The sequence below is a fragment of the Aspergillus candidus genome (genome assembly GCF_002847045.1).
Source record: "Aspergillus candidus strain CBS 102.13 unplaced genomic scaffold BDW47scaffold_58, whole genome shotgun sequence".
NCBI classification, from domain to species: domain Eukaryota; kingdom Fungi; phylum Ascomycota; class Eurotiomycetes; order Eurotiales; family Aspergillaceae; genus Aspergillus; species Aspergillus candidus.
In genome coordinates this window covers 114299-138782 of record NW_020194063.1, presented here as the reverse complement: position 1 = coordinate 138782, position 24484 = coordinate 114299, and the positions used below count along the sequence as shown (strand labels likewise).

Sequence of the window (24484 nt, the reverse complement as noted above, 5' to 3'; positions counted from 1 at the left end):
GTTCCTTACGGGAAGTGCCAATGGGGCCAGGATCCAATGAGTCAAGTCTCTTGACTGTGATTATCACGACCTCGCCGACCCCATCCATTCCATCCACACAATTAGTCTCATCCGTACTGCGATCCTTCAAACGACACTGCACGGCACTGCTCACAGCCCGGGTGATCGTGGTCTTTGACACCTTCGAACATGTCACAATCCGATCCCGCCTGAAAAAGGGCCAAGCGACGGCAAAAGTCGCCGAAAACTACAGCGACTACATAGAGAACGTCAAAGAGCTCATCATCACCAAATACGCTCCCCACGGAGACAAGAATCCAGCAAGCGAGCCGGGAGCCACCGCCCTCCGCGAATGGCAGGACCGCGCCGAGTTCGGGCTAGAAAACCCCCGCAACGAGGTTAGCCTGGCCATCACGCAGACCGCAGACCAGCAAGTTACGTTCATCGAGCCCGCCGCGCGCCTCGGGTTCGGACTCGCTGTGCGCGCGGCGCTGAGGATATGCGGGACGCCATACGTCTGGGTGCAGCAGCACGACTGGGCCCTCGCGGCGGATATCCCGCTAGCGCCGCTCCTCGACGTGATGGCGAGTTCGGACGCCGACGAAGCCGCACCGGTTAAGTACGTCTCGTTCCCGTCGGAGCGCATGCGCTCGTACGCGGTGTCGGCCTGCGTCAATGACTATCCCGCGCTGCGGGAACTGACCGCGTCGCTGAAGAGGGATTTCACGCCGCCGTCGCAGCCGGACGTGAAGGTCCCGCTGACGCCGCTGTTCTTCTGGTTCGATAAGCCGCATCTTGCGTCGACGGAGCACTATCTTGCGCGGGTCTTCCCGAGTCGACTGGCGATGCGGCGGGGGGAGTTCATTGAGGATAAGATTGGGCAGCGGGCGAGACATAATATGAAAGAGGGTCAGTGGCACCGGTGGGCCTGTTGGCTGTATTATGCGGATGAGGCTAAGGTGCCTTATCTCCGCCATTTGCATGGGAGGACTTGGGATGGCGTGGATGGGAAACTATACCTGAAATATGGGTGTGTTGAAGATGAATGATAATATTATTCTCCTCCGTATCTGTACCTGATCTATACTGTAGACATGCAATGCTGCATAAACCCCATTACATAAGCCCTTATCAGCCGTGTGGCTGAGACAGCTGAGACGTGGCGCAGGCTGACAGGCAAACAAGAATAGATCACGGCCCACCGCAATGCGATCAACGATGAACATAGGATATACTCGTCCCTGTCAGGCACAGGCGACCCTCAAACACGAGCGATTCAATCTTACAACACAGACAAGTATAATCAGTGAATGATTCATCCGACACCAGCCGTCGGTCCATTCCAGGCCTCCGTCCGCGCCTGACCCGAGGTCACCACCACTGCTGTGTGTGGTCCGCGCTTCCACCATCGCATCGCATCGCATTCTACCAAGACGTGAACCGTCCATGCGACCAACAACACCCAAGCTGCAGTACCGCCTGGCAGCAACGCTCGCCGCATGTAGCGCCGTCCTCTTCAGCGCGCCGGCATTCGCGCACACAGAGGACAGTCTCACAGCGCCGGCGCCGGCTGGCCCCGACGGGAGCAATGTGACGCTCGGCAGTGGAGGGGGAGGGCAGTTTCCGTTTGCGCTGGGGTCGTATAATGGGCTTGTGTTGGAGGATTCTCCCGATGAGGGGGCGGATGCGTCGCTGGATCCGATCCGTCGGGCTCGGAGGGCTGTGTCGTCGGTGGGGAATAATCAGTACCAGGAAGATGATATCAAGCCGGGGGAGACGCAGAAGTGGTACTTTCCTAGGGATGCGAAGGATAGGGATGGGGATGGGCCTAAGGGTGGGAAGGACAGGGAGGGCGGTGGTCCTAAGGGAGATAAGGGTAGGGAGGGCGATGGCCCCAGTGATAGGGAGGGCGATGCGCCCAAAGAAGAGAGACCGAGTCATCGGAAACGCGCGAACACAGTCTACGTGTCTATGACCATCTGCTCGAAGCCGCGCCTCTCCAAGCGCGACACCGATCACAACCCGCCCGCTCTGCCCCAGCTAGAGGTCTCGATCCTAGGATTGAACGGGACCGACAGCTGGGCCGTCTTCAAGTCCGAAGGCGGCTACATGAGCGCCGTCGGAGACGCAACAGGCGACGTCCAGCTCAAAGTCACAGCGCCCGAAAGCAAAGACTACGAGGGGACCTACCACTACCAGATCGCGGCGTCCGTCGACGCGCTCTTCCACACGGTCGGCGGTGACGAATCGCTCTTCCATGTCGACTCGGACACAACCACGGCGCTTCTCGCGACTGCCAGTCTCAACAAGACGGACTACCACCTGCCGGCTGGCAACGACAGTGACTGGCTACATAAGCGACCCCCGTTTGTGATGTTCGCCAATAACGTCAATGATCCGTCCATTGAGGGCATGGAGCGCTCGTACTGCGCGCTTAACCTGCATGCGCAGATCAAAGGCAAGAAGAGCGTTGAAGCGAGCATGACTAGGCGGCCGGGAGGTGAGAAAGTCCGAGAGCAGTTCTACGTTACCAAGCTTAACCGCAGCTCTGAGTACACTGGTATCCTGGCCATGGCGGGGAACTCGACGGACTCGGGGAATGGCTATATCGGAGGAGGGGGGCGAGTGTGGCAGCCAGAGAAGTTCTCCACCAAACATGGTAGGCCCTTACACTTCAATCCCTTTGATAATATACCCCCAGCTAACAAATAAATAATAAAAAAAAACAGACGACAACTGCGCCCTAATCCACGACCTCCCCTTCTGCAAAGAAGTAGCCTACGCCGTCCCGACCAATCCCCAAAAATACAAGAACAAGCTCAACGACCTCATAACCACCTACGACGACCACGCCCGCAGCCTCTACAAGAACTTCACCTACTCGCTCGCCCAAATCCAATGCAACGCCACCAACAACGAAACCAAATGGTCCCTCTCCGTCAACTGCGACGACTGCGCCAACGCCTACAAGAACTGGCTCTGCGCGGTGACCATCCCCCGCTGCGCCGACTTCTCCAACACGAACAACACCGCCCTGCACCCGCGCAACATCCCCCGCCCCTTCCACAACGGCACCTCCCTGCCTTCCAGCGCAGTCAACGAAACAATCCGCAACTTCCCCGCCGCGCGTGGCGCGCGTAACCCCTCGATTGATCGCATCATCAACCCCGGCCCGTACAAGGAAATGCTCCCCTGTCGCGACATCTGCTGGGATCTCGTGCGCAGCTGTCCGTCAGCGCTGGATTTCAGCTGTCCCGAGGAACCGGGGATATGGGCGAGTTACGGCGCTAAGGATAAATACGAGGAGGGGAGGTGTAATTATCCGGAGGCGCCGTTTAAGGATAAGAATGGGGGGGTTGCTTTGCGGGGTGGGTTTGGGTTGGGGTTGTTGGGGGGGTTTTGGCTGTTGGTTTGGTTCACAGTGTTTGAGTTGTTGTGATGATTTTATGTTGCTTTAGAGGGTTTTTTGGGGGAGTAAATATTGGATTTGGTTATGATTTTTGTATAGGTTTGGCTGAGCTGCCCCATACTTTTTTTTCTTATTTATCTTCTACTGTAATTATATTATACAGATTATACAGACTAAACCGATTGATTATTTGAATTATTTTGAAGGCAATCTGGAATAGAAGAAGGGAGATAGACGTTGACATAGAGGTTGAGGAGTGCAGTCAACGTATGCACTGCGGCTTTGTCTGTTTATGTATTTATTTATTTATTTGTTTGTTTGTGTATATGTTTAATGTTTATTTATTTGTCTCTATTGATATATGGACCAAGTTGACACAAATCAACGGCTGTATGACGCTTGATGCTTGATTGTAAGGTATATAAGAAGGGAAGAAAAGAAAGTCATCGCTAATATCAACTCCAAAATAACCAGCCCATGACTCATTATAGAATACCAACGCCTTTGCCTGTTTGTTCCCGTACTCCAATCCAATCCGGTCCAATATAGTAGTCGTAGTGTAGTGTAGTGTAGTGTAATGCAATGGGCTCATGTATAAACCCACGCAATGGAATCCTTTCCATGAAAACGGGAAAAGAAAAAAGAAAAGATTACTTCCCCCTCTTAGGCGTAGGAGTCCACAGATTCCTCAACCCCGACGAAGACGAAGCCGAAAACCCCGGCGTCCGCGGCGTACTCCCCCCCACCTGATGGAGCAATTTCTGCGCAGCAGGCGTGAGGGCCTTCCCCGGCGTAACACCCCCAGCAGGAGGATGTCCCCGCGAACCAAAATCCAAGCGCGGACTGCTGGCGAAACGTGGGGTCCGGGAGACAGGCGTCTTGGTCTCGCGGGCGGCTTTCTCGGCCCGTTTCTTGCGTGAGACGCGGTCGACCATGCGGTGGTGGAGGGCTTCGCGGTGGCGGTTCTCGCGGATGGAAAATGGGTTGGGTGTGCGGTCTTGGGGATCGCTGCTACCTAGGAGGTCGTTGAAGTCATCTGCGGATGTGGTGGCGGAGTCTGGTTCGTCCTCGTCGACAAAGGCGTAGCCGTTGACGCGGGGCGTCTCGCCGCCTGTGAAGCCCGGTTCGGAGTCTGTGAGGCGCGGACGCCCCGCGATGGCGTCTTTAATGGCGGAGATAGACGGGGAAGGAGGGGGCGGGGCAGCGGGCCGGTGAGTTTCGTCCGGTAGCCGGGTGTTCTGGTAGACAACGTGTTTGGGCCCCGCGCGCGAAGCAGCTTCAGCGCGCTGCTGGATCGTCTCGTGGTCGTCTTCGATGGACTGGGGCGCGAACATGAGGGGGTTTTCGGGCCGGGCCTTCCATGCATCTGGCTTAGCGGGCCGGGCGTCCAGATCCGTCTTGATGGCTACCGCCTGGGTGGTTGGGTCGGAGGAGGGCGTACCCCCCTGGGCCTCGATGCGCTTGGTCTCCCGCCGGTGATGTGCGATCTGGCGCGCCGTGGGGACCTTATTCCCGCTCCACATCCAGGCGTAGTGCTCGCGGCGCTTGGCGTTCTGCTTGTCTAGCACCTTATTGAACGACTCGTTATCCTCGCTGGTGTACTTAGCCTGGAACTCGAGGAGTCCAAGCCGGGAGACGTCGGGTGCGGCGCTCTCCTCTTGGGACTGCGTCGGGGCGACGGTCGACGGAGTCGCAGAGCCCACCGACAACGGTGTCTCACCGCGCCATCCGGTCGGGGTGTCCCCCACGTCAGAGAACTGTGGTGTGGTGCCCGAGGCGGCGGGGCGGGGCCTGGCCCTGCCGGGCGTTCTTAGCACGTCGACTAACCTCCTCTTCGAAGTGGCGATCCATTCTTTGTCCTTTGAGTCGAGAGCGTCCAGATAGTCCTGTTTCACTTGAGCCTCGAGCAGACCGGGGAAGTAGTCTCGGGCGATGATGTCGGACAGAACGTTGGTGTAGACGTCTTCGTCGAGGACGGTGGCGGGTCGTTTGATGCGCTTTGGGGGTGGGGGAGGGGGCATCAGAGCGGATTCGCTCTGGCGTTTTGTGAGGGCTTGGGAGGACATGGCTGCGGGAGAAACGGCAGACTTGTTGTGAGAAGTGTGGTCAGTAATGAGAGGACCTCATCGGTCGTCTGGCCGTGGAGCAAACATGGAGATGATGAGAAAGAAGATGGGAGATGCAGCGGAGTGAGATGACGGAGATGTGGATGCGGGCGGTGATGGATCAAAGTGTGTGATTGGCTGTTCTTTACTACAGCAATAATACTGCCGATCTAGTCATAAGGACTACAAGATAGGGCTAATTACCAGGTATTATTATATAGGTATCTATTTGATAACTACCTCTGCAGATATGTCTTAGGTTGAATGTATATACAGTACACATGTACAAGTCTATATCCTATCTTCTTACACAGATAGTAATCACAACCAAAACAAATGTAATCGACCAAGGAAATATCCCGAGCGACGGCCGTCAATGTCAATATCCAAGAACGAGAGAACAAGATGAAATAGATAAAACCACCCACCCACTACAGTGCCCAGATCCTCCGTACCAGAAGAACACCGGATGTTTTTCTTTTTTGGATCCTGAGGAAGCAGCGCTGAGAAATGCAAGATATAGACCCGAAAAAGAAGAGAAGAAGAGAAAAGAAAGGGGGAGAAGAAGAAGAAGAAGAAGAAGAAACCCAAGAAAATGGAAGAGGAAGCCAACGAAGGACGAGAGCTGTGCTGGATCAAAAAAAAAAAAAAAAAAAAAAGACAGACGGAAAGAACGACACGTATATAGACAGAGCAAGGAAATTCGCCAATGACCGAAATGGAGAAGATAGGGAGAAAAATCAGGGAGTCATCAATCGTCGAAGAGATTATCGGCGGTGGCTACACCTTCCCTTTTTTTTAGGGTATATATGCCAGAAAATAAAACAAAAACTAGAACAGGAAAAGAAACATGAAGAATAGAAGAAGAAAGGAAGAAAAAAAAAAATCACACAAAGTTAATTGGGAGGCGCAGTGGGAAAGAGAGAGTAGGATGGTCGGCCTCGCCGTCGGTGCGCGCTCTTAGGCGGCAGGTCGGGCTTGGCGCGGGCCACCCACGGGGCCGTCTCCAGGTGGGAGGTCGACTGGGCCCGGTCGTGCAGGGCGGAGGCCCCGGACGCATCCCGAGGAGCGTCCCCTGAGGATGGGTCCCGGCACCAGGAATCCAGCTCCCCGGCGAGACTCTTCGTCGGGCGGTGGTGGGTGGACGCCTCGGGGCGGGCCGCACTGGCGGCCGAGGGGCATCGGGAGGAGGAATCCCCCCCGGCGGACGGGGGCCCGTCGGCGAGGTCCCGGCTATTGGCTAGGCTGTGGATCAGGTCGGGGACGCTGACGGTGGAGACGGAGGACCGGTGTTTGCGGACGATGGAGGCGGCGCGCGACAGGATCAGGCTCTCCTCGGAGTTGTACTTGCTGATGGGGGAGAAGCTGCTGCGGGGAGAGACCGGGTGCTCCATCTGGGGGCTGACGCCCGAAGAGTAGAAGGAAAAGGGCCGGTCCGACTCGGCGTCCGTGGCCAGGTACTCCTCGTACAGGGCATCCGGCCCGTCGGGCTTCCCCAGGGCCGACGGGAACAGAGATGGACCGACCGGAGGGAAGTAATCGCCGGCGGCACTGGCCGGGGTGAGCGCCCGCTGCGACCCCGGAGTCGGCAGCGTGGAGGGGCTCAGGTGCATCGCGGGCACCGTCGGAACCCCTCGGGGTGCCGACGACGGGACAGGACCGTCGCAGTCGGTGGCCAGGATGGGGATGTCGGACCCGGGGGTCGGGAGCGGCGGTCGCTCCTCGAGCGACCGACGGCCCCAGTCAAAGTCGGAGCACGATTCGGCGGCGTGCTCGTAGCAGTAGTCGATGTCGGCATCCCACGTCTCGTAGATGGTCTCGTAGGCGGGTTTGCGGCGGGAGGACCCGCGGCGGATGGGCGCGCCGGAAGGCGGGGTGAGATCGTCTGCTTCCGACGCCCCGCGCTGCATGTGCGACGACGGCGGCGGCGGCGGCAGGGTCGGGGAGCCCAACGCCTCGGAGAATCGCCGGGACAATTCGGCGGAGGAGTAGATGGAGGGACGGGAGGCCGGCACGGGGCTGCTGCCCCCGCGGGACGGTGGGCGGGGACCGTCGGCGAGGTCGGGCTGTTCAGGGCTGTCGTGCCAGTGGGTGGCAGCGATCTCCTCCGGCACGTCCGTCAGGTCCGACGGGCGGGTGGTTGGGGACAGCGACATGGTCCGGACGTGGTCCCAGGAGCCGGCGAGTTCGGGGCCGGACGGGGCGGCCGGTGGCGGCCGGTGGAGGATCTCGTCGATGACGCGCGCGGTGGGTTCGGGGATGTCGGGGGCGGCGGCGAGGTGCGGCGAGGCCGCGCGGGGCGGAGGGGAGTCCACGCGGGGCGAACGAGGGACGGGGCGGGAGAAGTTCTCGATGGGGCGCGACGGGCGACGGGCGTGAGACACCTGCTGCTTGGGGCTGATGGAGGAGGAACCGCCGGGGGAGACGGACGGGCTGACGGAGGCGAGCGGGTCCTCCACCGGGGCGGTCGGGGTGGTCGGGGGGAGGGGGGAGGAGTCAGAGTCGGCGAATTCGCGGAGGGGGAGGATGTCCTCGGCGCGGATGCCCTTGAGGTCGGTGACGGGTCGCTGGGAGGCGCGGATGGCGGAGAACTCGGTGACGAGGTCATTCTGGCGGGTGTCCTCGAGGGCGGGGAAGTGCGACTGGCTGGTGTGGGTGAGGTGGTGAAAGTCGAAGGGGTCGGAGATGAGGGATTTGAGGTGGCCCTGGGCGTCACTCTGGCGGGCGCGATGGTGACGGTGGAAGAGGTCCCCGACCTCGAAGCGGGCGCTGCTGGCCCTCCGGTCACGGTCGGACTCGTCGACCTCATCGAGGGTGGCGACGATGTGGAAACGGCTACCCTGACGGCGGAGGATGCGACTCCCGCGGGTGAAGAGGGCTTTGGTCATGCTCCCGGGGCGGTCATTCCGCAGACCGGCTGCGGAGGGGGCGCGGTCGTCTGGGGGGTGGACGGAGGCGGCATCGACGGAGGTCATGGAGGAGGTGGTAGAGCCGGTGGTAGAGCCGGAGTTGGAGGTTGAGGTGGTGGTGGTAGTGATAGAAGAGGAGGAAGTCGTCGTCGTGTTACTCCGAGAGCGACCTCCAAAGACGGAGAGACGTTTGGGACTGTGGGGGAGAGCCGTGGACCTGGAACGGAGATGGACGGCATGGTCTGGGGGGTCTCCATTGGAGGAGCGAGTAGAGGGACGGTCTTCTACACGGGCTTGATCCGAACGGACCTGATCCCGGTGGGAGTACATATTGATATAATCGGGGAGGTAGTAGTCAGGATGTCAGAGGCCAGGTGGAAGTGGCATGATAGGACAGTGATAGAATGAATGGGGGGGGAGGAGATAGAGAGACGCAGAGAGAGAGAGAGAGAGGGAAGAAGTAGAGAGAGAGATAGAGGGGAGGGGGAAGAGAGAGAGAGAGGGAGTAAGGATGAAGTGAAAGAGAACAGGGGAGAGAGAAAGAAAGAAAGAAGTGAGAAAGAGTGAGAGGAAGAAAGAAAGTGGAGTAGTCTAAGACGCCCGACGGATAACCGTCAAACCAGTGGAGAGAAGAGATTGGTCTGGATCCCCATTCTAGTTAGATGAACAGGATGAAACGAGAGAACAGGAGAGAGAACAGAATCCAGAATCGAGAAAGTAAGAGAGTCGAGAAAGAAAGAGAGAGAGAGAGAGAGAGAACTCGCTTAGCGAGTGGGGATCCTTTCCATATAAACTCGAGATTCTCCTATATCCAATATCACCCAAGGTAATAAAACCAACAATGACATTTAAAGGAATGAACCCCTGTCACCCCTGATCCATCTCAACCTCTGTCTGGTCCATGGTTCATCCAGGATTATCCACGATTTACCCTGTTTAACCACGGTTGACCAGGATGACAAGGTTCTCCGGACAGACAGCGGAGACGGGGAAATAGTATATCGTAGTATATAATAGAGGTATTATAGATATTGATTCAATATTCTAGCTATCTTTGATTCTTTCCATGTTATCTTTTGGTCGTTCCATTCTTTCTCATATTCTGTACTCTCTTTTCTACATTTTATATCGATTTTACACATTATATTATAGATCACGTACCTCGGATCCACATGCTGAGAATATCACACCGCCAGGGTACCTGCATCCACGTTCTACGATGGATTTAATATCTGAGGGACTATTATTATTGGATCTTATTGATTTATATTATATATTCTATATTATATATTCTATATTATACTATTATATTAATTATCCTGTTCAGCCCCGGATCCATCTCCTCCATCTTCTCTCGCTCTCTCTCTCTCTCTCTCTCTTTCTCTTTTGATCCTCTACTCCATCTCTCCTAAACATTTAACTATATATCTCACAATAAAAAATATCAACAGAGAGGAGAGTCAAGAATCAAAAAATTAATCAAAAAGATCAATCTAACTATAAATAAATCCCCCTATCCTCCCTCCTCCGATCTACCCCGATCGGGTCACTCCAGGACGATCTCTCTCTCTCTTCCTCGGTCGCATCTCCCTCGTTCTCCATCGTTCTTCCTCCTGACGATCGTGTCTGGACCATATTCACTCCACTGGTAGTACCCTGTGGACTCCGTCTAGTTCTGTCTACTCCATCGGTCACCTCTACGGTCTACCGAGTACGCGTCGATACGATCGATTGATCTGATCATACTGTTTGTGACTTCTTATACACCTCGGATAACGCCATAATACACAATAGAGAAGAAATAAATAAATCACAAGAAAAAGAAATCAAAACAGCCCGTCATCCTCGTGTTCTTCGTCATCCCCACTTTCCTGCCCCCCTTCGTGGCCCCCGACCTCTCCTCCTCCTCCCGTCGTGGCCCCCGTCCCCTCCTCCCCTTCGTCTTCCTCCTCCTCATCGTCGTCCGCAATCCGTCGGGCTTTCTGTTTCGCCCGTCGGCGTTGCACCACTTCCTGCTCCTGCTCCTCCTCCCTATCATCCTCCCCCCCATCGCGCATCTCCTCGTCCCCGTCCGACCCCGCCGGGCTTCCGCCCCCATCCTCCTCCTCATCCGAATCCACAACCATCTCACTACTCTTATACTTGCTCGACGCCTTCCCGCCCGATCGACGCTCCAACCGACGTCGCTTCTTCGGCGCCGCCTCCCCTCCACTCTCCCCGCCCGAGCTATCACCACCCCCCACAGCTCCCTCCTCCCCATCACTGACGAACGAGTCCCCGTCCGTATCCCGTCGCTGCGACCGCTTCTTGCGCTTCGACGACGCCCCACCACCACCACCTCCTCCCCCGCCAGACGCCTTCTTCCGACGCTTGACCCGGTCGCCCGTCTCCTCGTCCGTCGTCAGCTCCGCTTGCTCCCGCGCGTGATCGTCCGCCGCCCGCTGCTCCGCCAGCCGCTGCGCGTCCTCGATCAGCTGCTGCCGCTCTGCGGCGACCTTCTGCTTTCGCTCTTGTTCCACCGCCTGCGCCTGCTTGACGGCTTCGGCCCGGCGCGCGAGCTCCGCCTCCCGCGCCGCCCGCGCCTGCTGTAGCTTGGCGGCGTTCTGCTCCTCGTAGGTCCGTTGGCTCTGGAGGGCTCGCTCCAGCTGCTTGTTGATCGTCTTGCCCATGTTGGCGCGCTGCTCGAGCGCGCCTGCCGGGTAGGGCGGGTTCTTCCCTGCGGCGAGCCGGCCGAAGGTCTCGACCGCCTGGCGGAGTCCCTCCGCTGCGGCCTCGAGGTCTGCCACGGTGCGTTGTGTTTCGCCCAGTCCGTAGGCGAGCGACGCGATCTGGTTTTGCACGAACGCGACGTTGAACTCCAGGTGCACTTGCCCCGGTGCAACCGAGTGCGCCCGGCGCGCGTACTCCAGCGCGGTCTGCATCGCCGACAGGCTCGCCTCTTGCTTCCCCCGTAGGAGCCATACTCGGCCCAGGCAGGCGAGGATCTGCGCGTCGCGCGCGCGGTCCTTGGAGAGAGCCGCCTCGTAGTGCTCGATCGACCGCGTGTACTGCCGGAGTTCCGCGTACACGTGCCCCAGGTTCAGGTAGACGCTGGCGTCGCGCAGCGTGTCGCGGATCTTGGAGAAGATCTGCACGGCCGCGCTGTAGTCCTTGCGGTCGTCGACGAGCGCGATGCCGATGCCCTGCGCGGCGTAGGCGTTGCGCCCGTCCAGCTGCAGCGCCTTGTCGAAGAACTCCACTGCGCGCTCGTACATCCGCCGCCGCTTTTCCCGCTCCGTGTCCGTCTCGCGCCGCATGTCGCGCGCGGTCAGCAGGTGCACGTTGCCCATGCCGGTCAGCGAGTACCGGTCGTGCTTGTCGAAGTACTGCAGCGTGTGCTTGTAGTGGCGCTGCTCGGGGTCTTCGGCGAGGTTCGCGGTCCGCTTCTTGGATTTGCTGAGGTACCAGCCGAAGAGCGCGCGCACTTCGAGGTTGGTGGAGTCTGCTTCGTAGAGCTTGCCCATGCGCTTGGGCCCCTCGTCCGTGGGGCTCTGGCGGAGGGCGATGTAGGTGAGGCGCGCGTTGGCCTCGGTGTAGTCGCTGTGTCGCTCGAGGAGCCCCGCGTACACCTTCTTGGCCTCGTCGGGCATGTCGGCTGCTTCGTAGGTGCGGCCGAGGTTGTAGCTGATTGTTGTGACCAGGGCGTCGGTGTCGAGGTCGCTTGATTTCTCCTGCGAGCGCACGCAGGCGCTGAGCGCCGCTTGGAAGGTCGCCCGTGCGGCGTCTACCCGCTCGGACTGGTACAGGAAGCAGCCCATGTTGTTGAGCAGCTGCGGGGGGAGATTGGCGCGGAGGGCCGTCCGGAGCGCCTCGGCGTCGTCGTCTTCCATGCCCTCCGGCCGCTCGTCGTCGCCCATCTCCGCTAGCTGCATCTCCTCCAGCTGGGAGAGACACTGCATGCTCTTCTCAGGCGCCGTCTGCTCGTACAGACGCGCCAGGTACACCAAGACGGACTCGTCCGGCGCGATCTTCTTCGCGTCGTCCTTCCACAGGCTGCGCACCGACTCCAGCAGGCCGATGGCCTTCTTGAGTTCGGCCGACTTGTCCTCCTTGGAGCCGCTGCGCTGGAGCGCGAACACGTCCTCCGCGTGGAGCGCCGCCAGCAAAAGCATGCATTCTGGGTTCTTGGTCTGCTGGACGATCTTCTCCAGTCGGAACTTGGCCCCGTCCAGGTCCTTGTTCGACACTTGCATCTGCACCGCGCCGAACTTCGCCGGTAGGTATCCCTGGTCGCCGCCGCCGCGCGCCTGATCCGAGCGGTTGTAGTACTCTGCTGCGCGCGCCAGGTCGCCCTCGTAGTGTGCCTTGCGACCGAGGAGGTACCATCCGTCGCTGGCGATCTGCATGACGTCGGTGTGTTCGATCGACTTGCGCGCGAGCGTCTCGACGGTCGCGTAGGACTTGCGCAGGAGGAAGTACCCTCCGAATAAGGCGCAGGTCATGGGGTATTCCTTGTCTAGCTTGAAGGCCTTTTGCGTGTACTGCGTCATGGCCACCTTGTACAGGGAACCGAAGGACGGGTCGGTGGTGGCGTGGCGGGAGCTGTCGTAGAGGTAGTAGACCGCAAGGAGGATGTTGGCGACCTTGGAATCGGGGTTCTATGGAGATCGATCATTAGCCTCGTAATCAACCATCGTAGACGAGGGTCAACTCACCAACGCCAGTGCTCGCTCCCAGGCTACCTTGGCCTGATCCTTGAAGCCCAGCTGCCACAGACAGCACCCGATCCCGATCCGCGGATCCGGGTCCGTCAGCCCCGGCATCTTCACCAACGCCCTCTGGTAGCCCTCGAGCGCCTCCGCATACCTCCCCAGCATGTAATGTGTTCTCGCGCGACCCAGGATCGCCATCACGTTGCGGCCCCCGAAGGCCCGGGAGGACTCGTCGAAGCATTTGAGCGCCTGTCGCAGGCACTCGACGCGCTCGGAGGTATCCACGGTGCCCGGGCGGACCGGTCTCGGGGGGTGCAGCGAGGCGCGCAGGAGGGAGAGCACACCGCGGGCCAGGAACAGGGGCGGGAAGGCCGGGTTCAGCCGCGAGGCCTCGTTCAGCGTGGACGTGGCCTGCTGCAGGTAGTAGTCTTTCGTCTTCGCCTCGGTGTACAGTTCGCCCTCGGACGCGACGCGCGGCGCCTGGCGACTCTTCAGCATCAACAGCCAGCAGACCCAGCCCAACAGGCCGAGCTTTTCCTTGGTGGCGCCATGGGCGACCGAGGCGAGGCCCTTGTTCAGGATATCGATTGCGTGGTCGATCTGTTTCTGCTTGGCGTAGGCCAGCGCGATGATCACCCAGAAATTCTTGGCGGCTTTCTCGTTCTCGAGCAAGGTGCAGAGTTCGGTGGGGTCATCGGGGAGACCTTCTAGACTGACCTCGACTTCGCTGTCGAGGGTGGAGGCGGGAATATCGATGGCGGAGGGAATGTCAGAGAAACGGAGGTTGGCCAAGGAGTTGGCCGGCGCGAGCGAATCTCCGTTGACACCATTGGCGAATCCATTCGATACGGATGCCATGTTTGGACAGGAGGTCCAATTCCGATCGGAAAGATGTTTGAAATTTGAGATATGAGGGGAAATGGGGATGTTTCGTGAGGGGGGAGGACAGGACAAGTTTTGCGGCGAAGCTTCAGCTCATATTCATCACCGAGGACAAAGTCAATCGTAGGTGAGAGTCGCGACTGCTGAGCATCCGAGCACGATCGGAGAGCCCTGAATTTGCGCAGCAGTTGCCGAGAGTGTAAAAAGAAGAAGGAAGGAAGAAAGAAACAAGAAAACAAGAGAGGTTGTTGGGAGGAGAAGATGGCTGATCCGATCGAGGATTCAGAGGAGAAGCCCCGGAGAGCCTGAGGCTCGGCCGCCCGTAATGGGGCTGGTGCTCACCGCCACACTGTGGCTGGCCATACTTTATCGATTCGAGGATACAGTGTACTATATACTCCGTACAACTACTTGATATAAAAATCATTCATTAACCAATTCTATCATCGATTAACACTGGCTCCAAAAATCCGATCAAACCTAATCCAACGAAGGAAGCTGTCTATCTAGTTGCATGCCCGTCATTATTGTCATCTGTCGCGCTACTCATCTCATCATGGACCACCTACACCGGTCGATCGCAAAGTCAGTCCCCAACGGTTCACCTAGTCAACACCTTTGGTAACTTGCACAGACAAGCCGCCATCGTCACCACCATGAAAATCCGAGCGAGTTCGCTCCAGTGACCGAGTCGCACATGGGCCTCGACGAATCCGTCGGACGCGACGGCCTTTTGCTTCGCGGACCCGGACTCGGCTTCGATGGTGCCCGCCAGCTCGGTCGGGAACCGCCCTGTTTCGAAGTATTGGTCCATCAAGAGGTCCTTCTCGGACCATCGCTCCCGCAGCCAGGTATCGAATTCCGCCTGGTCCTCCAGCGGGATATCCGACACGGCGAACCGTCGCCAATACATGTTGACCGATGTCGGAGGTCTCCCCTGTCCGTAGGTGGAGCGCAGGGTGAAATACTTATCGGGAAGGCTCCCTTTCCTATTTTCCAGTCACGCTATCGTCAGCCTTTGCTGGGCTTTTTTTTTTTTTTTTTTTTTTTTAAAGAAAGAGGGGGGCACTTACGGTGGACCTTCGTAGGCGACAGTGCAGTCATACACCCAATCCACCGTCCCGCGTAATTGTTGCAAACAAAAGAAGAGACCGGTGGATCGGGGGAGCAGCACATGCTCCGGGGTCGGGTACCCCTGTTTCTCGGCGTAAGCGGCACTCCGCCGTTTGGTGTTGGGCGACAGGTTCGTCCCCTCGGGGAATATTAGCAGCCACATGGGGTCGTAGTCGGGAGAATCGGACTTGGAGCCGGAGTGGCGCGCTTTCAGCTTCTCCAGGCGATGCTCGAGCCGGGGCTTGTCGGAGATCCACTTGCGGGCCATGAAGATGAATCCGTAGAACATCATGCCCTGACCCACGACGGGGATGTACTTGAGGGATTCCTTGAGGATGATAAAGATGCGGCCATGCATCGCATTCGTGTAGGCGACCCACCAGAGGTAGATCCAGTCGGTATACACCTGGTGGTTGGCGATCATCACGAGGCGCTCCGGGAACTGGGTTTTCAACTGTCCATCGACCAGGTGGATTTGACCTCGCACGCTGTGATCCCCACTGACACGAACATAAGTCGGACACCCCCACTGGGTGAGGGCGGTGATGACCAGCCCGAAGGATTGTTTGGTCGAGGCCATGTACGAGTAATACCAGCGTTTGTTGAGCAGGTACAGCGGGGCGCCGACCAACTGGGTCGCAAAGATGACGAAGCAGCAGCAGTTGAACCAGGCTCCCAGGAGCAGCGACCGGACGACCTGCATGGGGATGCCATGTTTTAACCGGGGTTCTTCATCCTTTCGAGCGACGTGGGAGGTTGTCTCGGGGGGCTCTTGATTTCGGTGTCGGAGCGCGGAACCGTCCATGGTTGTATCGTTTACTGTACTGTTTTCTATCTTGTGCAAGGCTGTTTCCTCAAGGACAGGGAAGCTTCACGGACCGAACTCGTCAGTGGATGAATTCCTTCTTTATTGACTAGGGTCACGACGTACAAAGAAAAGCGGTGTCTTTTGCCGCTGACGGCACACCGGGGAGGATATAGGATCCGTCGGAGTAGATGGAGAGTCGGTCGTGGTCGTTTCTTGACGCCAACAAAGATAGCTAACAAAAGAAAAAAAAAAGAAAAAAAAGAAAAAAATACCGGGAATTCAAAAACCGAGGATAAGAAGATCCCATGAATCCAGAGGAGTGTCAGGTGGATCAAGAGTTGCCTGTGGATGTTTTGGGCTGAGAGAACAAACGACTGGATCTCGTGATCCCGATCGGAGCATGACGTTTTCTGCCGCAGCCTCGGCCTTTATCCCCTGGGCGGTCAGCAGCCGATCTTCTCGTATTCCTCCCTCTCTTCATCTTTCCTGTCAATCAATGGTGGACATCTGTCGAGTGACTAACTGACTTGAGTCTGACTAGGTAATCCGAATCTCAATCAAAATATGCAGTCCATCCGTTCAAGGACCTTTTGACATGTTCCACAAGTCCTGGACTAAGGACGCCATATAGAAAGTGGGTCCAGGCTGGATCAGGTATGGCAGGACGACCCGTGGGTCAGGTTGATTGGGATAGATTATCTTACTGCGATTGGTATGAGACCATTTCAATTACTATATTAAAGTTGGTTTGTTCTTATGATATTAAGGTCTGGTTATCAGTGCCATGGCTGAGTCATGTACACAGGAAAGTGCGCCACGCGCGATGGTGGATGATGCTCAACCACGTTGACCAATTCAGCCATAGTGTGGAATGTGGAGTTTCTCTTGTCTCCTTCCCCTCTTGAACGGGGGGGTCAACATCAATCGAACTGCGCGTTTCGTCCCCTCGAACCGCGTGGATGGAGAGATCCTTCTATCCGTACCAGGGTGAGACACTGAGACAGAACAGACACCACTGCTACGTGGGACGGAGAATCCGCCTAGAACGACAGACCGAATCAGGCTGACCGTCCAGGGCTTGATCTGACTAATGGATGAAATTATAGTCTGGATCAAACCAATGGAAGACAAGTCTCAGCGTCTCAAACCGAAAAAAGGAAAACAAACAGTAAATCAATCAAATCAATTCCGTTCGAGAATAGAGTGACAATGAACGAAGAGAGCAAGAGAGGATGAATGAATGAAAGGAAGGAAATTCAGTAATATCGAAGGATGGGGGATCCCCCTTGAAGGAGTGAAACCTTCTTGTTTGGACCTTCAACCTCCCTGTCACTCTTTCTTTCTGCCCTCTTAATTAACGGTTGGGACTTACTTTACCATTGCCTACTTTCCTCCCCCTCTTCTTCTTCGTCTTCTCCCTCCCTCTCCCTTTCTGGCTCCTTCTTTCCCGCCTTTTCTTCCTCCCCTTTTTCTCTTCTTCCTCCCATCCCCCCCCCTCCTCTTTCTCCAGTCTTCTTTCCTTTCTCTCTCTCTCTCTCTCTCTCCACCAATTGATCGGTTCAATTGAGAGATTGTTGAACGCTCAATCCTGCAGGTCAGTGGTGACTTGGACTTGGATCACTGTGGTCTCTCGTCGCGTTATCATCTGAGTCAAACGGGGAAATTGTGCATCTCCCGCCTGGAGCCTCCTCGCAAGGGCGAGGATTCTCTGGTTTCTCAACCTGCAGGTCGGAAGTCAGGTAAGATCGCATTTCCTTTCTCTGAAGCAACCCGAGCGGAACAGCAGCGAAAAGTAAAAAGGACAAGAGAAAGAGATGAAGGGTCTTCAGACAAGATTCTTGACTCAAGTCAAGTCAAATTACCCCACTGTCTCCGCGCGATCTATATGTTTTCCCAGACACCCGCACGGTTGGGTGTACACCACCGTCGGCCTGGTCTAGCTTGCAGGATTTCCCTCTCTCTCTCTCCCCTCCCATTTTTGATGATATGGGGGAAGGGTTGTTCTTTGACCTTTCCTTTCTGTGCCTTTCTTTAAACAGTAGAAGCCAGAATTCTAACAGCCAAGCAGTCAATCATTCACCCCGTTACCCCTCCGCGCCCTCGAACAAACACCCCACACCCACCCCCTGAATTCTTGTGTGTCCCTCCTATTGGCCTTGCTTGCGCTCCAGTGCAGAAGGGTCTTATGGAAAGTAAGTGGGCCATTTCTTAGGTCGTTCACTCCCGATCAGACCTGTTTCAATCCAACCTTTTTTTTTTTCCTTTTTCGAGGGGGCGACTCTTCATCTTTTCTTGTTTGCTTTTTTTTTTTTTTTTTTTGTCTTGTGGTGGTTCTGGTTCCACGTAGTCTTGCATTCCGCGTGTGCATCCCTCCATGTTCCTAAACGGTCTTTCCCTCGCAGGATGTATTCCCCCGATCAGTTCATGAACCCTGGGCCAGCCCCTCGCCCGCCCGCCGAACGTCCCAAGCTCAACCTGGCCCCAAACCCCTCCGGTGCCGCCACCTCATTCAGCCAAATGAGTCTCAATTCACCCTCGACCCCGGGGTCCGCGAACCTGTCCCTGTTCCCCAATACTAGCTCCCCCTCGCTCGCTCAGGTCAAAACCAACCAGTCCAGCCAGGGCAGCCTCTCGGTCGTCAAGGAGGGCTTCGTCCGGTGCAAGGAAGACAAGTTTCTCGCCACGTGGAACCAGCGATTTCTGACCCTGCGCGAATTCCGCCTGGATTTTTCCAAAAATGAGACCGGCAAGGTCGTTCTCTCCATCCCGCTCTCCACCGTCACCGGCGTCTCGCGGTCGGAAGATACCCGCATGGCGTTCGAGATCATCCGCTTGGCCAATCCCAAAGACGCCGGGGCCAAGGCCGCCGTCCTGTCCCGCGATGTGCCCACGAAGAGCATCACCTGTGAGGTCAAGACCGACGACGAGATCTATGACTGGATCGACAAGATCTACGAGCGCTGCCCGGGCATGGGCGGCGTGAGTAACCCCACCAACTTCAGCCATCGCGTTCATGTCGGCTTCGATCCGCACACGGGAGCCTTCGTGGGCCTGCCGCCCGAGTGGGAGAAGCTCCTGACCTCGTCGGCCATCACCAAGGAGGACTACAAGAAGAACCCCCAGGCCGTCATCGAGGTCCTCGAGTTCTACTCCGACATCAAGATGCGCGAACAGAACCCCGAGTACTACTCGGGCATGTCCTCCGGCCCGCAGCAGTCGAAGCCCTTCGGCAACAATGGCTCCGTGGGCAGCTCCATCGCCCCGCCGCGACCCCCGCCGCCAGGCCCCGCCCAGCGTCTGGACACTGGCATGCCCGGTCGGGGGCTCAACTCCTCCCCCGTCAACCCCCACGGCAGACCCGACGCGGATCGCTCGGTGGCGGAGCAGCAGCAACAGCAGCAACTGGAGCGCATGAAGGAGATGGCGGAGCAAGAGCGTCGCCGCGTGGAGGATGACGCCCGGCGCGCCCGCCAGCGGGAGGAGGAATACGAGCGGATGGAGCAGGAGGCCTACAACGCCTCGCTCCCCAAGACCCGCGCCCCCACGGCCAAGCAGGAACTAGGCGGCTATAGCCCGGAGCCGTCCATGAATGACCGCTACAAGCCCAGCCGCCCCGCCCCTCAGGCGCCGGGCGCCGGGCGGGGGCCGCAGGAGCGCCAGCTGACCGCCCAGCGCCCCGCGCCGTCAGCGCCGACGGCCTCGAACGGACGGGCGCCCGACCAGTCCGCCCCGGGCTCCCGCTACGCGCCGCCGCATGAGCCCCGCTCCCCGTACGCGCCCCGCGCGCCCCCGAACCACGGCCCCAAGCAGCATGCGCAGGGCCCGCCCCCGTCCAAGCTGCCGGCCCCCGTCCAGCCGGTCAAACCCCTGAACATTGCCAACAAGCAGGGTGCCCCCAAGCCGGGCGTCTCGGATGGCGTCCGCCAGGCCGAGGCCGCCTTGACGAAGAAGGCGGAACAGCCCCGCCAGAAGGAGGTTCGCATGTCGGCCATGTCCGAGAACGAGGTGATGGACCGATTGCGGTCCGTCGTGTCCAAGGACAACCCCAACGAATCATACAGCAAGCAGCGGAAGATCGGACAAGGTGCCTCCGGGTCCGTGTACGTGGCCCGGGTCAAGGAGCATGCCACCTCACCGGTCGCTCATGAACTGTACCGGCAGTACGGGCCCCGGTGCCAGGTGGCCATCAAGCAGATGGATCTGCGCAGCCAGCCGCGGAAGGAGCTGATCGTGAACGAGATCATCGTCATGAAGGACAGCCAGCACGCCAACATCGTCAACTTCCTGGACTCGTTCCTCCAGGAGTCGAGCAACGAGCTCTGGGTGGTCATGGAATTCATGGAGGGCGGTGCGCTCACGGACGTGATTGACAATAACCCGGTGATCCAGGAGGATCAGATCGCCACCATCTGTGTCGAGGTGCGTGTTTAACACCCCCCCTATATTTACCTTAACAAGATCATACTGACCACCGCAGACCTGCAAAGGATTGGCCCACCTCCATAGCCAGAACATTATCCACCGTGATATCAAGAGTGACAATGTCCTTTTGGACCGAGCGGGCCACGTGAAAATCAGTACGTTTTCTCCCTTCCTTTCTTTGTGATCGATTATGTCAATACGATCAATCCTATGGCATTTTGACTGACCACCCATCTAAAGCCGATTTCGGGTTCTGCGCCAAACTGACCGAGTCGAAAAACAAACGCGCCACCATGGTGGGTACGCCATACTGGATGGCCCCTGAGGTGGTGAAGCAGAAGGAGTATGGTCCCAAGGTCGACTGCTGGTCCTTGGGTATCATGGCGATCGAGATGATCGAGTCCGAGCCGCCGTACCTGAACGAAGAGCCGCTCAAGGCGCTGTATCTCATCGCCACCAACGGGACGCCCCGGCTGAAGAAGCCCGAGAAACTGAGCAAGGAGCTCAAATCCTTCTTGAGTGTCTGTCTCTGTGTTGACGTCCGCAGCCGAGCCACGGCCGACGAGTTGCTGGCGCATGAGTTCCTCCGATCGGGATGCAGCCTTGCGAGCCTAGCCGAACTGCTCCGCTGGAAGAAGAACAGTCAATGATCTCGATGATCTAATTTTTTTGCTTTTCCGCGTTGTTCTTCTACCGGACAGTCAATTTCCCCTCCCCCTGCACGATTTACACCAGATCTGGCCTCACGCACATATGGGTACCATTTACGCCGCCTCCGGTTGATTTTGCTATTCCTGACGACCTGCATTGATTGCACTTCAATTTTTCTCTCGTATGATATCCAACCCAAAACAGCTTCGTCAGCAGACTTGGCGTGGATGATTGGGCGTTTTTTTTTTTTTTTTTTTTTTCCTTCTTGGGAGTTCGTTCCCACTTGGTTCGTTTTGATGATCTCTGATACTCTTGATCTGATTCATGGCGTGGCTATGCTCTTCTTCTCTTGTTCACCTTTTTTCTTCTTCTTCACTTCTTCACCCTTTTTTCCCATCTGGCCACCGACCCGGGCTGATGGCTCCGCGATGCGGTCGACCCAGGGGTCATGGATGTACATGTCCTAAGGACAGGACCGCGAGGAACAACCAGTATGTATGGATTGGGGCACAGACTCCAAGGTTATGAGTTCGCGGTGGGATCAAATAATTTGTTTATAGCAAGCGACTCTATCAGAGAAATAAATTATAGACCACTAATTACCATGCATGTTTACACTTGACTTATTGGATTGTGTTGAAGATAGGAAGTGATCAGATGAGTAGGCTCCAAAGCAATTGAATTATCATTGTCAATAACGTACATGAATTCGTTTAAAGAACACCGGGAGAGAAAGGAAATTATAGAAAAGCAAATAAAGGCACCATTCTCCAGGCTTTTTTTTCCTTTTTCTTTTTCATCTTTCTTTCTGCTCTGGTGTCTTTATGCTTCCACACCTGGTGATTGATTGATTGGTTGATTGATTGATTGGGAAGGAGTAGAGCAATGGGATACACATGCTCAATCCAGTCCTATTGAGAAACTTATCTGTGTATCAATCAATCAATAATCAACCAACCAGCCCAGATAAAAACCAGCTCAAACCCGATCAAAAACATGTCAACAAAACCAGTAAGTAGAAAAACAAAGTAAAATAATTAATAAGAAAGATACATATAGAGTCATTATCAAACCCGCGCCTCCGCCGCGCAGACCTCCCCAAAGAGCACATCACCCTGCAACAAGGCATCCAGGTTCTCATTCTCATCATTGTCTTTACTTTCTGCTTCTGTTGAAGGAGAAGACGACGACGACAAAAGCCCCCCGTCAACCAGTTGCTTTTTCCAGACGGCTTGGTCTTGGCCGGAGAGGTCGGACCAGAGGTGCTTGATTTGGTCGTGGGGGCTTCTGGTGGGGACGAGGTAGAGGAGGTCGATGAGGAGGTTGTTGGTTTCGGGGTTGCATGTTATGGAGAGGAGGGGTTTGGTTTGACCTTGGTCTTGGGTTGTGTCTTGTTGGTGTTGGTGCTGGCGGGCTTGGAGGATGATGTTTTGGAGGGGGGAGGAGGAAGAGGAGGAGTTGAGGTTTAGGGTTGGGATTGCTGGTGGGGGAGAAGAAGGAGATGATGAAGATGATGAGTCCTCTGAACGGGGTCGCAGCGATGTCGACGAATAAGTCTTGTAAGGGATGACGACAGCGTCGTAAATATCCGGCGGGAGATAGTCCGCGACGCCTAGATGAGGAGGCAGGGCGCCACGGATCTCGCCAAAGGCCTGGACGAGGAAGCAGACGATGAGGATGGAGAGGAGGGCGGTGGAGGCGCCTGCGAAGCTGGACCAGACGCTGGACTCGCCGGGGATGGAGAGCACGTAGCGCGGGGTGCGGCTGGATGCTGGGACGGGGGCCAGCGGGAAGGTGTGCACGACGACGGTGTTGCCCATGCTGACGGAGGCCAGCTTGACGGACTGGGGGGGCGTCTCGGGGGTGACGGGGTGGGCGGGCGGCGTGAAGTGCGAGAAGCAGGTTTTTGTCACGGAGAAGGGGTGCACGTCGCGGAGGGTGGTGTAGACGCGGAACTTGTCGAACCCGCTGGTTCGGCGCCAGCTGCGAGGGTCTGACTCGAGCGTGATGACTTCAATTGACTGGTCGCTGCCTGTTACGGCGACGATCGTCTGCTGCCGGTTGTCGAGGTCTTTGCCGAGGGTGCAGACGTCCATGCCTAGGCCGATCTTCATCGTGCTGCGGAGCTTCTTGCGTCGGACGATGGTGGCTGCCGCGGTGGGGGACTTGGGGTCCTTATTGTTCGGGGTCGCGGCTGGTCCCAGGTCGAGCAGGATGAGCTCGCAGCCGGTGCGGTCGGGGGAGTTCTGGAGCAGCAGCAGCGCAGTCGGCGACAGGAAGCGCAGAGCGCGGAACTTGGGCCTGCTGCGGGCGGCGGCTCCTTCGGGGCGAGGGATCGTGTACACGGTCTGCACATCGGGAGCGGCGTTCGACCGGGTGGTGGAGGAGATGCGGCAGAGGGACACGTCGCGCCCGTTAGTGTAGGCGACCTGGAACCGGCCCGGTTGGTCCTCCGACTCGATGATATCCACGTCCTCAGCCTCCTCGTCGTTGTCCAGACGGATGCGCCCGATCACGTCCGCGGAGGCGGGGGTCGAAGACGAGGCGTCGAAGAAGACGATCTCGCCCGACGGCGCGAGGCCCGTCGCGATCGCCGCGACCCGGGGCGACTCGCTCCCCTTCCACGGAGACAGCCGTGTTATCCGCTGGTAGGTGTCGCCGGTGCTGCCAGACTTGGTAGTTCGGAAGAGGGACTCGCGAGAGAGAGGCGTCGTCGTCCCGGTAGGCTTTTCCCGCGCGGGAGACTTCTTTTTCTTTTTTTTTCTCTCCGGGGACTCGGCCAGGGCCGATTTCCGAGGAGGATAGTCGATCTTAAACGATCGCAGGTGCTGGTTGTTGCCGCGCTTCTGTTCGGCGACGGAGCTGTTGATGCCGGCCAGGGCGACGAGAGAGTCGTCGGCTGCATGCGCCACGGCCAGCGAGGTCACCGAGTCTTCATCGCGCGACAATTCGATGTCGACAATTTCGGAGATTTCGTTGCGTTTGGAGGTGTTGAGGAGGGCCTGTGGGGATGACGTGCCGTGTTAGCTTACGGATGTTTTTTTTTTTCCATTTCTCTGCTTCTGTTTCTGGTTCTATTTTCGTTTCGTCTTGCTAAGTAGCTAAGTATAAAGAAAGAAAGTCACGTACAATTTTATTACCCACCCCACTGCGCCCTTCGCCGCCTCCGCCAGCAACCAGGAGGAAGCCCGGATTGCGCGGGTCGAAGTCGGCGGCGAAGAGGGGACACGAGAGCGTCAGCTTGGACGAGGGAACGCGGGGAGCCATAGTGGAGAGGGCGCGCGAAGCATCCACCAGAGGGGGCGAGAGGATAGAGAGGGTTCAATCAAGAGGAGGAGAGGTGGGGAAGAGAACAGATCGTCGGAGAAGGAGGACGATGAAGGTGGTTATTAGTGACTTGAGGACAACTGGAGGATTCCGTCTTTCCGCCCCGGATTTCTTGGCGTTGACTCTTACATTATACACAGCAGTCTATACGGGATCAAGGATTGCGA

General features: G+C 57.3%; 7 protein-coding genes across 7 annotated transcripts; 2 read left to right on the top strand and 5 right to left on the bottom strand.

Moving 5' to 3' along the window:
* Positions 1-1446: 1446 nt before the first annotated feature.
* On the top strand, positions 1447-3439 carry BDW47DRAFT_128836 (MID1 family protein; the record flags this gene model as incomplete). Its single annotated transcript, XM_024816914.1, has 2 exons — positions 1447-2659; positions 2730-3439. The coding sequence occupies 2 exons, from the start codon at positions 1447-1449 to the stop codon at positions 3437-3439; spliced, it is 1923 nt and encodes a 640-aa protein (XP_024668721.1).
* A 356-nt stretch (positions 3440-3795) lies between these two features.
* On the bottom strand, positions 3796-5549 carry BDW47DRAFT_111741 (splicing factor ESS-2 family protein). The gene has a single exon (XM_024814009.1). The coding sequence runs from the start codon at positions 5473-5475 to the stop codon at positions 4060-4062; it is 1416 nt and encodes a 471-aa protein (XP_024668720.1). The 5' UTR covers positions 5476-5549; the 3' UTR covers positions 3796-4059.
* Positions 5550-6410: 861 nt separating this feature from the next.
* On the bottom strand, positions 6411-8753 carry BDW47DRAFT_128834 (uncharacterized protein; the record flags this gene model as incomplete). The annotated part of the gene is made up of 1 exon (XM_024816913.1): positions 6411-8753. The coding sequence occupies one exon, from the start codon at positions 8751-8753 to the stop codon at positions 6411-6413; it is 2343 nt and encodes a 780-aa protein (XP_024668719.1).
* Positions 8754-10249: 1496 nt separating this feature from the next.
* On the bottom strand, positions 10250-15914 carry BDW47DRAFT_134110 (putative RNA polymerase II transcription elongation factor (Ctr9); the record flags this gene model as incomplete). The annotated part of the gene is made up of 4 exons (XM_024818014.1): positions 10250-13060; positions 13118-14082; positions 14684-14985; positions 15070-15914. 4 exons carry the CDS (start codon positions 15912-15914, stop codon positions 10250-10252), a joined length of 4923 nt encoding a protein of 1640 aa, XP_024668718.1.
* A 2335-nt stretch (positions 15915-18249) lies between these two features.
* Positions 18250-19440, bottom strand: BDW47DRAFT_111733 (uncharacterized protein). The gene has a single exon (XM_024814008.1). The coding sequence runs from the start codon at positions 18930-18932 to the stop codon at positions 18447-18449; it is 486 nt and encodes a 161-aa protein (XP_024668717.1). The 5' UTR covers positions 18933-19440; the 3' UTR covers positions 18250-18446.
* A 359-nt stretch (positions 19441-19799) lies between these two features.
* BDW47DRAFT_111732 (serine/threonine protein kinase CLA4) lies at positions 19800-21245 on the top strand. The gene is made up of 3 exons (XM_024814007.1): positions 19800-20336; positions 20395-20494; positions 20580-21245. Exons 1-3 carry the CDS (start codon positions 19899-19901, stop codon positions 20987-20989), a joined length of 948 nt encoding a protein of 315 aa, XP_024668716.1. The 5' UTR covers positions 19800-19898; the 3' UTR covers positions 20990-21245.
* Positions 21246-22057: 812 nt separating this feature from the next.
* On the bottom strand, positions 22058-24257 carry BDW47DRAFT_128830 (uncharacterized protein; the record flags this gene model as incomplete). The annotated part of the gene is made up of 2 exons (XM_024816912.1): positions 22058-23992; positions 24120-24257. 2 exons carry the CDS (start codon positions 24255-24257, stop codon positions 22058-22060), a joined length of 2073 nt encoding a protein of 690 aa, XP_024668715.1.
* Positions 24258-24484: the final 227 nt, after the last annotated feature.

Excerpts from the sequence above, each read along its gene's own strand:
- BDW47DRAFT_111741 (XM_024814009.1), bottom strand. The coding sequence starts at position 5,475 with ATGTCCTCCCAAGCCCTCACAAAACGCCAGAGCGAATCCGCTCTGATG.
- BDW47DRAFT_111732 (XM_024814007.1), top strand. The coding sequence starts at position 19,899 with ATGTCGGCCATGTCCGAGAACGAGGTGATGGACCGATTGCGGTCCGTC. Across the intron at positions 20,337-20,394 it reads TCGCCACCATCTGTGTCGAG|ACCTGCAAAGGATTGGCCCA; the intron begins GTGCGTGTTTAA and ends TGACCACCGCAG. Across the intron at positions 20,495-20,579 it reads AGCGGGCCACGTGAAAATCA|CCGATTTCGGGTTCTGCGCC; the intron begins GTACGTTTTCTC and ends ACCCATCTAAAG.
- BDW47DRAFT_111733 (XM_024814008.1), bottom strand. The coding sequence starts at position 18,932 with ATGAACGCGATGGCTGAAGTTGGTGGGGTTACTCACGCCGCCCATGCC.